Raw genomic sequence first — 13,348 nt, 5'->3', positions numbered from 1 at the left:
CATGAACATTACCACACTGCATTAAGAGGAAAGTCACACACTTAAACCATTTAACAAAGATAAAACATTGATAATTCATGATAAATGGATAAAGATTTGTGAAAGGAAGGAACTAGAGAATAGATTAACAGTACATATAAAGTCACAGTACAGCGTAACAACCTAAAGGTAGGCCCTGACTGATGTTTTATCATATTTTCTGTGCTGATTTGGGGGTGGTAGGGGGGAGAGTCATCAGGATGGATTAAAACATGGTAAAATGTGTATTACAACTTTACTGGTTGCTGAAAGCTAAATGAAACGAACAAACAATTTAACAAATGGAAAAAGGTTGTACACTACCATTCAAAAGATTTGGGCTGGTACATTTTTTATGTTTTTGAAATAAGTCTCTTATGCTCACCAAAGCTACATTTATTTGATCAAAAATATAGTGAAAAGTACTATTGTAAAATATTACAATTTAAAATAACTTTCCTATTAAATACATTTAATTTGTAATTTATTCCTGTGATGGCAAAGCCGAATTTTCAGCTCCAGTCTTCACTCTTCAGTGTCACATGATCCTTCAGAAATCATTCTAATATACTGATTTGGTGCTCAAGAAACATTTCTTATTATCATCAATGTTGAAGACAGTTGTGTTGCTTATTTTTGTGGAAATCATGATTATTATTCCAGGATTCTTTGATTAATGGAAAGTTCAAAAGAACAGCATTTACCTGTATTTGAAATGTATTCACTGTCACTTTTGATCAGTTTAACGCATCCTTGACCTTGCCTGAATAAAAAGCATTAATTTCTTAAAAAACAATCAAACAAACATATTTACTGACCGCAAACGTTTGAATGGTAGTGAAAGTATTTGTATAATTTTATAAATTACATGCAGGCCTGCCTAAAAGACATGTATAATAACATTGAAAAATGACTCCACCAGAGCAATATTGTTAATACATACATAATGTATACGCTAATGCAATAATAATAATAATAATCATAATGCATTTTAAAAAGTCACTCTGATTTTCAACTCCTGCTTTGAACTTGGCCTTCAATGGCACATAGAAAAAAAAGCAGCACAGGTGACGCACAAAAACTTGACTAGAGTTTCAGTAACAGTATGAGAGAGTGAGCAGATAGAAGAGATACTGAGACACTGCAGCAACACAGCGACAGCACTCCAAAACAACAGACAGCCTTCCTGCCCGCATGTGCCGTCAACATCACATTCAAACACTACTGCACTGTTACAAAGAGATGTGCTTCAGTGGAAGCGTGTAGAACATAATCAAATCAGTTCTGCTAGTGTCACTCAGCAAATATACACTATAATTCAGATGTGACAACAGTGTACTGATTCCAGGGAGGCTCACATGAACTTCCAAAGAGATGTGCTGACAACTTTCATTTTCATACTGGACTGTAAACTATTTTCTGGTCTATTTTCTCCTGTTTTTAAGTTTGTAAGCTAATGCAATTTTAATTACTAAACTACAAGTTAGCTAAACTATTACAGCTGTTACGCTGTGAATGTGCATTTGTGTGTGCATCTGCTCTGTTTCTTGCGTGACGGACGGGCACATGTGAGAGGGTTGAGTCACGAGGAGAGTGGAGACTTACATCCTGCATCTGAGCGTTGAACAGAGCACATGAGGACAACTGAAAAGACTGTATCATAACCTGGGCCACACCCTGTGGAGTAAAAAACAGCCAACTCCACCATGTCAGGAACAGGGGACACACACCAGCACTCAAGCGTATCGCACGCAAACCAGACACACCTCACAATATCATATAGTCTTCTCATTGCATTGCAGTAATCTGTTAGTTTCCTGGGTCACGTGCAGTAGAATAGATTAACAGTACATATAAAGTCACAGTACAGCGTAACAACCTAAAGGTAGGCCCTGACTGATGTTTTATCATATTTTCTGTGCTGATTTGGGGGTGGTAGGGGGGAGAGTCATCAGGATGGATTAAAACATGGTAAAATGTGTATTACAACTTTACTGGTTGCTGAAAGCTAAATGAAACGAACAAACAATTTAACAAATGGAAAAAGGTTGTACACTACCATTCAAAAGATTTGGGCTGGTACATTTTTTATGTTTTTGAAATAAGTCTCTTATGCTCACCAAAGCTACATTTATTTGATCAAAAATATAGTGAAAAGTACTATTGTAAAATATTACAATTTAAAATAACTTTCCTATTAAATACATTTAATTTGTAATTTATTCCTGTGATGGCAAAGCCGAATTTTCAGCTCCAGTCTTCACTCTTCAGTGTCACATGATCCTTCAGAAATCATTCTAATATACTGATTTGGTGCTCAAGAAACATTTCTTATTATCATCAATGTTGAAGACAGTTGTGTTGCTTATTTTTGTGGAAATCATGATTATTATTCCAGGATTCTTTGATTAATGGAAAGTTCAAAAGAACAGCATTTACCTGTATTTGAAATGTATTCACTGTCACTTTTGATCAGTTTAACGCATCCTTGACCTTGCCCGAATAAAAAGCATTAATTTCTTAAAAAACAATCAAACAAACATATTTACTGACCGCAAACGTTTGAATGGTAGTGAAAGTATTTGTATAATTTTATAAATTACATGCAGGCCTGCCTAAAAGACATGTATAATAACATTGAAAAATGACTCCACCAGAGCAATATTGTTAATACATACATAATGTATACGCTAATGCAATAATAATAATCATAATGCATTTTAAAAAGTCACTCTGATTTTCGACTCCTGCTTTGAACTTGGCCTTCAATGGCACATAGAAAAAAAAGCAGCACAGGTGACGCACAAAAACTTGACTAGAGTTTCAGTAACAGTATGAGAGAGTGAGCAGATAGAAGAGATACTGAGACACTGCAGCAACACAGCGACAGCACTCCAAAACAACAGACAGCCTTCCTGCCCGCATGTGCCGTCAACATCACATTCAAACACTACTGCACTGTTACAAAGAGATGTGCTTCAGTGGAAGCGTGTAGAACATAATCAAATCAGTTCTGCTAGTGTCACTCAGCAAATATACACTATAATTCAGATGTGACAACAGTGTACTGATTCCAGGGAGGCTCACATGAACTTCCAAAGAGATGTGCTGACAACTTTCATTTTCATACTGGACTGTAAACTATTTTCTGGTCTATTTTCTCCTGTTTTTAAGTTTGTAAGCTAATGCAATTTTAATTACTAAACTACAAGTTAGCTAAACTATTACAGCTGTTACGCTGTGAATGTGCATTTGTGTGTGCATCTGCTCTGTTTCTTGCGTGACGGACGGGCACATGTGAGAGGGTTGAGTCACGAGGAGAGTGGAGACTTACATCCTGCATCTGAGCGTTGAACAGAGCACATGAGGACAACTGAAAAGACTGTATCATAACCTGGGCCACACCCTGTGGAGTAAAAAACAGCCAACTCCACCATGTCAGGAACAGGGGACACACACCAGCACTCAAGCGTATCGCACGCAAACCAGACACACATATCACAATATCATCTAGTCTTCTCATTGCACTATGTTAGTTTCCTGGGTCACGTGCAGTGAAATCAGTTCTTCCAGACGATGGATGGAGAGCGGGTTTTAGCAGCTGGTGAGTCTGAAGGACCATGATCAGTTAGTGCAGCTGTCGTCCTTGACATGCAGCAATCATTATTAGTCTTTTAGTTTTAATCCTCGAGATCGATGCAACATCCAATGTGGCCAAAGTATGTGGATATCCCCCCTTTTTGTTAACCGCTTTGGCTACTTCTGCAACACACATTTCTAACAGGTGCATAATATCAATGAGCTGCATGTTTCAGAGTAAAGCACAGCACTGTGTTCTTTTACACATGAGCAACTCATGATCTGATGTTTTCAGCGTCTTGGTTTGCAGCAGATGCTGCATCATAGGAACTCATCTCTGCATCTGCTCTGAGTTTGGGCCGCTTATAACGTGGGAACTTTGATGGGAAGTCGATGAGCTATCAGAAAGTAGATAACATTGATGAGATCGGCTAAAATAACTGGCTGTTGTCAACAAAAGAGCAGCTTTAAGGTCTCCTGCGGTTTTCCAACAAAATAAGAACTTTATGGTTTAACACTAAAATCAAGAAATTAAGACAGCCATAAATATTGTAATTTTACAGTTATACTGTAAAATAAAATTTATTATATTTCTTTCCTTAAATACAGGTTTTATTTTACAGTGAAATATTGCATTAGTAATATTTCGCATCTTGTTTAATACTTTAAATGTGTTAATAATAATAATAATCATTTATTATTTATTAGTAAATATTAATTAGTAACTAATATTATTATATTAGCAGTACAAATTTTTGGCAAAATTGCACAGCCCTACAAACAAGTACTATTTTCATCAGAAAAATTTGATTCCTCCCCCCAAATCGTACAGCCCTACAATAGGGGTTTGAGAATGTTTCAGAATGCAGACGCCAGGTCCCATCACCTGAGCTCATCAATGCTTTTGTGTCTGAATGGGAGTAAATCCCTGCATCCATGATCAAATACCTAATGGAAAGCCTTCCCAGAAGACTGGAAGATGATTTGGCAGCAAAGGGAGGACAAACTCTTCATCAATGCCCATGATGACAGTTTATTTTTAAACAGGAAATTTAAGATATAATGTTGATTTTAGTCAGTCCTACAATTTAAGACCAGAGGGGCAGAAAACAGAAGTGGTAGTGTGTGTGTGTTTGTGTGTAATAGCTGGTAACTAAATTACCTCTTCATGTTGAATGACTGCTAGGTCTTCCTTCAAGCGTTTCATGAGCTCTTTTCTTATGTGTTTAGGGGACATTCCGACCTCTTGTTTGACCTACAGTGTGAGCATGCAGACTTTTGGGAATGAAGGCTTTACTTGCGTAGGGACTGATTATGTAATTCATTAGTCGAAGAATGTCATGCAAAGTCTGCCAGGAAGGGTTAATTTACTGTTTAGTATTTCAGAGGTAATCATCCCCAAACCACTGATGATGTCTGACAGGATTAGCAGTTAATATAAAGATGATTCCAACAGCCCATGATCAGCTACTACCGGTAAGAGTTGTTCAGAAGCCGAAGAACAGTGAAAGCCCACTAACAGCTGCTAATATAGATCCCTCTTTTACCTACACAACCATTACAGCCATCAGAATATAGATCCCTTCAAAGTAATCTCTAAAAGATGCACACCTCTATATTGCTGATATTCATTGTTTTGTGAAGGAAGCTGAACTGTGTCAGCAGGTCATTGTTTTCAGCATGATCAGATCAGCATGAGAAGTGTCAAAATGTCAAATTGTCAGTTTGATCAGGAAACGGAGAGATATTTCCCTGTGGGATAAAAACTGTTGAACTGACCCTAGAATGCCTTCGTTCTTAAAAATGCCAGTCAATGTCCAACTGAAAATATTAACACTTACTTTTAGTGACAGATCAATACAGTATGTAGTCTGACCTAGCCTGATTTTTTTTTATTTTTTTTAGTAAAATTATGATAAGCGTCCCCGTTGTTTTTTTTGTGATAAAGCTTAACATTTGTGAATATTGCATTTTTAACATAAATTTGTGTAAGCAATTACTACTATTATTTTTTTTAAGTGTTAGTGTACTTGGCTATTAAATTACTCTAAATGCTCATCCTTAGAACCAACAATTAACAGGTCACGGTCTGATGAACAAATACATGCAAAGCAAATACAGCGCTTCAGACTCTGCATCTCTCATTCTCGGTTACCTCTTTTTTGCGGTTCTTCAGCATGTTCTGGAACTTAGAGAGCTCCTTGTCCTGCTCTGCTTTGATCCTCTTGGCCTCATCTCTCAGCCGGTTGGTGTGGTCCTGCTCCAGACGCTCTATGGTCTGTTTCTGCTGTTTCTCAAGGTTCTCCACCTCTTGGTCATACTGACGTTTCTTTCCCTGGAGACAGAGTGAGAAAGAGGAATTACTGTAAATGACCATGAATGCGTGTCAAGCAACTTGAGCTTTGTACTTGTGTTCCTCTGAGACATCATCAGGCTGTTAAACCTGAGCTAACAGTGAGCAGCTCAACCAAAACACCAAACAAAGGCTACAATTGAGTCCTTACCAAATGCAAGGAGTTTGGAGCTAATCTTTCTGCTGTTGATGGCTGTCATTTTGCTTTCAATCAGAGAATACATGATGTCAGGGGTGGGCAATAAGGAAAAAATATCATATCACAACATTTTTCAGGAAAATCATGAGTCACGATTTTATCAGGATTCTTTGTCATGTTGGTTGTACTATTTTGCAAGTTGTCCGAGCAGTACAGCCAAACTAATTGCCCTATTTTAAAAACAAAGCCTTACAAGGTAACAAAATATAAAATAAAAAAAGAATGACAGACATTCAGGCCAAAGTGGGTGGATATAAAAATCTTTGTTATTATTTTATTTTTGTTATTATAAAATAAGAACAAAGATACACATTACAAATACAAATAATACACAAATAAAACAAACAGTGTTTTATTTTTTAGGTACAGTAGGTGTATTTAGCACTAGCATTCAAGCCCACAAATGAAAATTCTGTTATCATTTACTCACTCAAGTTGCTTTAAACCTGAATGAGTTTCTTTCTTCTGTTGAACATAAAAGTTATTTTGAAGAATGTTGGTAACTAAACAGTTTCTAGTCCCCAGTGACTTCCATAGTATTTTTTTCTTACTATCAAAGTCAATGGGGACCAGCAACTGTTTGGTTACCAATATTCTTCAAATTATGTTCTTTTGTGTTCAGCACAAGAAAAAAAATTAATACAGGTCTGGGCCAACATGAGAGTAAGTAAATAATGACAGACTTTTCATTTTTGGGTGAACTCTCCTTTTAATGACAAGCGGCAGGATGTTTAGTACTATTAGTCTGCTGTCGCATTAAGACCTGCACGCATCCAATATAAAGACAAAACGTAAATGAAATACTTAACTGGCAAGGCTTTAAAGCACATGCAAATAATGTACTTTTGTGACTGCGAACAAGTGCAGTGTCCCGTGAGTATAACTCTACCGCTGAGTTAACATTTGATGTCGCGTTGTACAGCATATTGAGATGGAGGCGACAGAACTGCAACTGATAGAATGTGTGCTGTAACACAATACTGCAATATTTCTTCAAAAGCAGATCGTGGAGACATTTTAATTGCCCACGATCAAAAATCGTGATATCGCACACCCCTACATGATGTTTAATAAAAAGCTATTTGAAGACAGATTTTGGTCCAAATTTGACTGGATGGAGCTATAGATCACAAAATTACAAAAACAGAAACCAAGCATTGTTTGTTACAGTGGTGGCCGGTTAGGACAAAATCTCAGATTAACATGAGAGAGATGGTTAGCCTTTTATATGAATCAATCTAGTTGTGTCCCTGCATCATGCTACACATCTGAGTGCAGTGAAGAAAACTAAAACAGTTCTTTACGGACAAAACATAAGAGTGTACAATAAACAGTGGATGACAATGGATTACAATGTTGAATGTAAACAAAACTAGTGAGGGAATGAGGGTGCTGACCGCCATTTCCTGCTCGAAGCGTCTGAAGAGCTGCTCTTTCTGCTGCTGCAGTTTATTGCTGAGCTGCTGTTGAGCTCTTTGCTCCTCTTTTTGCAGCAGCCTCAGTTCTCTTAGCTCCTGACGCCTACAAAACAACAAACAATCTAAAATAGGATTTATGCATTAACAAGATACATTATCATTCGCCTATCGCAAATTAACTAGAAACAGTAACTGAAGTCAGCTTATATACCTCAAAAATCTCAGTTCCTCACTCTTGGTGTCATTGTCGGTGACAATCTTGGATGTGGTGACACTGACTTCCACCCCGTCGACCATAAACTTGCGGGTTTTTTTCAGAGTTTTCTTTTGGCGCCTGGTGTCCTGTGGGATTGAATAAAGTTTAATGAAGATATTTTATCCCAGGACCTTAATTTCAAGCACATCTGGGCAGTTATATGCACCTGTATTGAAACCGATCCTTCTTTGCTTTTGGAGAGGAAGCTGGAGATTGACAGATTAATGTCAATGCTGTTAGTATCTGCAGCAGAACTGCTGCCTGAGTCAGAGTCTTTCTCCTTTTCAACATCAGGTTTCACCACCTCTGAATTCTGGTCACTCTCAGGCACGGTAGGTGTTTTCTGGATCTCTGGTCTGTCTTCATGGGCTTCTTGAGGTTCATCTGTTGCACTGACCTCCTCTTCTTTTACACCATTGATGACAACAACAGGGAATTCATTCACGGAGTTGTCCTCTACTACATCTACCCCCTTGGCTGCAAGATCTTTGGGTACTGAACTCTCCCCCTCATCTCCAGCTTTTTCTTGGTCCTCTGTTGCCACTGGAGGAAGATCCTCCTTTACCTCTTTTGTAGAAACATCTGGTGAAGTTTCAGTTTGCTCCTCCTTTAACTCTTCTGCTGGGACATGTGGTGAGGGTACTGTGCTCTCATCTTCCACTAGTTCCTTTTTATTCATTTCTTCCTCTGTCTCAATTTTGTCTTCAGTTTTTTCTGTAACCTCAATTGGTTCAGTGATGGCTTCTTCAGTAATACCATCAGATCTGTTCTCTGGTTCAGCTATATCTGAAGGCTGGGTAGGTTCCTCTTCTTCATCTGTGGTGGTTTGTGTTTTGGCTTCCTGCTGTGTTTCTTTACACTCTTCTTTTTTCTTCTCTGGTGGCTCTTCCACCTTCACTTCCTTCTTTTCTTCCTCCCCAGTTTCCTCACTGACGGTTACAATCTCTTGGAGGACAGTGTCGTCTGATACTGGAGGGTTTGGCTGACCAGAAATCTCTACTTCTGTGGTCACAAGTGTGTGAGATTCGTCGTGTTTTGGTATGGCCTCCTGACCTGAACGTGATTCCTCAGTGCTTGTGTCTGATGGACTGGCCACATTCATCTTCTCATCCTCAGCATGGTTGGGTTCGCTGGCGTCCACCACCATGTCGGAGGTCTTATCACTAGCTTGATCGTCTGAACTGGGTTTTCTTTCAGGTTCAGCCTTCTCTGTGACCGACTCAAGAGCTGGCGTGTTCTGACACTGCCTCTCATCCTCCGAGCTGCCAAAGCTGGTGTCCGATAATGCACGTTTGTGTCCAGGCACCACCTACATATATGAAATAGAGACAAAGTGACTGCAGCAACAAAATACTGTGTGCTGTGCATGCAGATAATCAAATAATTCTGCATGGAAACAAAAGGCACCATATTATCATGACAATTTCAGATTCTCTGAATGGGTTTCTACGTTCTTAAAGTGGTCATGTTCATACCGGCTGGGACTCTGGCTCTTCTTCCTCCTCTTCCTCCTTTCCTTCGTCAAACTCCTCAAACACTTCGGCTTTAGCCTCAGCAATCAGCTCTCGCAGTGGTTTGTTATCCATCACATTTGAAACAAATGGATGCTGAAAGTAGACCATGGCTGATCACTATCTTGCTCATTTTAATTTCATCCTTTAAACTGAATTGCATCAAGAAATACAAGATGGCCCAACCTGTAAGAGCTGCAATGTATTCCACCTGTTGTCTACATTTTTATCCAGTGCTTTCCGCAGAAAATCACTGAACTCAGGAGACCTGTTTAACAAAGAGGAGGAACAACATAAAGCCTGTGCTGGATGTGAAGAGGCTTTTTATTTGGGGTACTACAGTCATAACTATTAAGCAACAGGCTGTGCAGTTCCAGGCTGATAATGTGTTGTGACTCTGGGTGGGCGACTGCTTAAATGATTCTTCAGCTTAATAGCCTCCAGTCTGGATTTATAGGTTTTCAGTTGGGAAACGATTTATCATATCAGTCAAAACATTTCCAAATACGACCCTTTAACTTAACTCATTGAAATATTCTGTCCTCAGAAACAATCAATATTGCTTATATTGTTAATCGCATTTTACTTCAGTATTGACACATGGAAGATCACGGCACTGTGAGTCGTAACTCTCACCATCGTGATGGAGTTGCGAGTGTGGGGGGCTCAGACTTTGCTATTTTTAGCAGGACTCTCATTGGGTTCATCTCGTGGTTGGGCGGCTCGATCTGTGCCAGCTCGATCAGAGTCACCCCCAGGGACCAGATGTCTGCTTTGTAGTCGTACGGTCTGTCCTTTGACGTCTCACACATCACCACCTCGGGTGCCATCCTTACATTAAAGAGAGAGAGGGAGGGAGGGGATTTTCATCAACTGAGAATAAATCAGCTTATTATGTGCCATATTCACAGCTCGGTTCTTACGTAGTGACAGATCTCATTATTCAATGCAAGAGTTAATAACTGTGTGAGTGACTAACCAGTATGGTGTTCCAATGAAAGAGTCTCTTCTCTGAAGGGTCTTTGTATTCTTCGCAGACACTCCAAAGTCAGCTGAGAAGAAACATTGATCAAATTTAGAGACATACAGTATGGCTGACAGCAATATGCAATAAAAGAGACCTAATTTTAAATTGGTTAATTATAAGCAAACTTAAAAGCTAAAATGAACATATTTCAGTTTTCTTTAATACGCCCATATTAACTGCTAAAGATACATTTCTGATACTTTTTGACCAAAGGACTTTTCCATGACCTTTCCAGGTTTTTCAGGTTATTGGACAAGATTTAAAAAAAAAATGTAATTACAGAGAATATTTGAAAAAGAAAATGTAATAAATAAAAATAACTAAATCAACTGAAATAATATACATACAGTGGGGCAAAAAGTATTTAGTCAGCCACCAATTGTGCAAGTTCTCCCACTTAAAAAGATGAGAGAGAGCTGTAATTTTCATCATAGGTATACCTCAACTATGAGAGACAAAATGAGAAAAAAAAAATCCTGAAAATCACATTGTAGGATTTTTAAAGAATTAATTGGTAAATTCCTCGGTAAAATAAGTATTTGGTCACCTACAAACAAGCAAGATTTCTGGCTCTCACAGACCTGTAACTTCTGAAAATATATATACACATTATATTATTAACGAAATAAATAATTACGTTTAAAATTAAAAAAGACAGTTTTTAAGCAAACTTCATGAAGCTATTACCCAATTTCACATCTCCATCTGAGGTAAAAAGAATATTTCCAGCCTTCAGGTCCCGGTGTATAATCTTATTCTCATGGAGGTAAGTCAGCGCCTCCAGCGTCTGTTTACACACAACCCGGATCTGAGGCTCTGTCAATGACCGCTCTAACTCTGCAGACACACACATATACATACAAAATGGCTGTAAACAGAGTCACTGCTAAGCAAGCACACTTTATCAGCAGTGATGTGTATTTAAGTTAAACTAGGCAAATAAACTACAATGTAACAGTGACAAAGGGCTATGGCTCATATTAACAGACTCTGTTGAATTATTTTCTGTTGTTGTTTTTGGCTAGGTACTAGCACACTCCTTCCTTGTGACAGAAGCAATGTGAACGGGTCTTTATCACAGCAGCACTGTTGGGATAGGCCCTCACAGAACAGACAGAAGGCAACAGAAGGAGTCATAACAGCACAAACAGTGAGTCAACAAAAACATTTGCATCATAAGAACACCTTCCACAGCAACACCTCTCTTACAGGCTAAATGTAGAAGAGGCCAGATTTTCATCACAGAAGACTAAACAGTCATAAGATAGAGGTTTTATTCTTACAGGACATTGTTTACCGTTCTGAAATGGTTTTCCATCAACTATGGTGATGAGATTTGTGATTGGAAATCACTTTTGTAAATGGTACAGATGACACTGTACGAAAAGATTGGAAATGGGACCATTTGTTAAGCATTAATGCTTTGTTTTTGGCTGAATTAATACCACTGAGAGCCATGAAAAACTTGTAAAATCTACTTCTGCTGACATGGCATATCACTAAAAAGATCTTATCTAACGCTTCCAACCAACACAGAAAAGGGCTGAGTAGCTTTAAAAAGAGCCTAACCACTCCTTGAAGTCTGACTTTGATAATTATATGGTCCAGTCCAGTGGCAAAAATGAGCACGGCGTGCTGGTGTGCCAGTGAGGTCTGGAGGAATGGAACATCATCGCACGGTAGAACAGACTGAGACGACCACAGTGCCTTCTATTTCCTTCAATTAAACAAAGACCATAAAACTTACCCAACATCACAGCATCTACCGCTCCTCCAGCACAAAACTCAATGAGAATCTAAAGAAGGGGGTGAAAGAAAGAGATCAAGAAGATGAATAAACTAAGACTGACACTTATGCCACAGTTTGCATGCAGAGTTTACTTTAAGACATTTTATATAATGGTAACAGTTTAACATATCACATAAAGTGATTGTACATTTTCCTCTGTGTTTTAATCATTACAGTTGTGATGTTGACCCTATTCTCATAGATTTACAATGATTATTAAAACCTTATAGTTACCATTATAATTATTGTCCTTGGTGTGAACGGGCCTTAAAGGGGTCATATTTACATTTTTCCTTTCTCTTTGGAGTGTTACAAGCTCTTGGTGCATAAAGAAGATCTGTAAAGTTGCAAAGACTAAAGTGTCAAATCCAAAGAGATATTCTTTATAAAAGTTAAGAGTCAGCCACACCTACCTAAAATGGCTCGTTCTAACACGCCCCCACATACCTACGTCACTATGTGGGAAGATTTGCATAACGCCGCCCAAATGTTCACGCAAAGAAAGAAGGAATAACTTTTATTCTGGCTGTAGTATTGTTGTTGCCGCCGCCATGTTGTGAATGCGCTGTGTGATTCGTTGTGAAAGTGAAACTACTTTGTTTGGCCTTCCAAAAGAGGACGATATCTGCTTCGTCTTGCCTGGAGCTGATCTGTGCTGGTTGCTGAGGAAATACTACAACTTTGCGCTGTGGATCACCGGATCGGCTTTCACGGACGTTCCTTCGTCGAATCCGCCGCTTCTGCTCACTCTAGCCCTCCGGCTGTTCCTCACTTTATCCCCTGGCCTCTGCTCACTGTAGGCCGCCGTGTGTGACGCTGTGTTTCGTTGTGAAAGCGAAACTACTTTGTTTGGCCTTCCAAAAATGGACACGACTAGAAATCAGTGGTTAAGTTGTATTTACAACACTGTTCCAGAACACTTCAACCCAAATATTCAAATGTGTGCAGCACATTTTATGGAGGACTGTTTCCTGATCCTGGAAGAGTAGACTACAATGCCGGCTGTTCTGACTCACAGACTGTAAGTAAGTTTTTTATATTTAAAGTAAGTTTTTTATGTTTTAAATATTTAAAGCTATTTTTTTGGTCAGTGTAGAGTAGGGCTTGTTGTTTGTCATTTCTCCGATCACAAATGCAGACATGGTTTTACGTTTACGTGGCGTGATGCGATGCAACGCAACGCGTAAAAAGACAGTAT

General features: G+C 38.7%; 1 protein-coding gene across 4 annotated transcripts in view; it reads right to left on the bottom strand.

Annotated features, from left to right (window-relative positions):
• LOC107552933 (STE20-like serine/threonine-protein kinase) overlaps nucleotides 1–13,348 on the bottom strand; it is a 33,786-nt gene that overhangs the window by 3,690 nt on the left and 16,748 nt on the right. For 2 of the 4 annotated variants that reach the window (XM_016234980.1, XM_016234979.1), the window contains exons 3-13: nucleotides 12,109–12,157; nucleotides 11,049–11,198; nucleotides 10,314–10,386; nucleotides 9,971–10,165; nucleotides 9,521–9,602; nucleotides 9,299–9,430; nucleotides 7,990–9,132; nucleotides 7,779–7,909; nucleotides 7,547–7,670; nucleotides 5,753–5,932; nucleotides 4,760–4,852 (exon numbers count right to left, since the gene is read on the bottom strand). In XM_016234980.1, coding sequence (XP_016090466.1) covers nucleotides 4,760–4,852; nucleotides 5,753–5,932; nucleotides 7,547–7,670; nucleotides 7,779–7,909; nucleotides 7,990–9,132; nucleotides 9,299–9,430; nucleotides 9,521–9,602; nucleotides 9,971–10,165; nucleotides 10,314–10,386; nucleotides 11,049–11,198; nucleotides 12,109–12,157 — 2,352 coding nt within the window. The remainder of the gene's footprint in view (nucleotides 1–4,759; nucleotides 4,853–5,752; nucleotides 5,933–7,546; nucleotides 7,671–7,778; nucleotides 7,910–7,989; nucleotides 9,133–9,298; nucleotides 9,431–9,520; nucleotides 9,603–9,970; nucleotides 10,166–10,313; nucleotides 10,387–11,048; nucleotides 11,199–12,108; nucleotides 12,158–13,348) is intronic. The other 2 variants (XM_016234982.1, XM_016234981.1) reach the window with 1 other exon arrangement.

The sequence above is a fragment of the Sinocyclocheilus grahami genome, unplaced genomic scaffold (genome assembly GCF_001515645.1).
Source record: "Sinocyclocheilus grahami isolate Dianchi unplaced genomic scaffold, SAMN03320097.WGS_v1.1 scaffold461.1, whole genome shotgun sequence".
NCBI classification, from domain to species: Eukaryota; Metazoa; Chordata; class Actinopteri; order Cypriniformes; family Cyprinidae; genus Sinocyclocheilus; species Sinocyclocheilus grahami.
The sequence above is the reverse complement of the archived record's forward strand: the minus strand, read 5'-3'. Positions and strand labels throughout refer to the sequence as shown.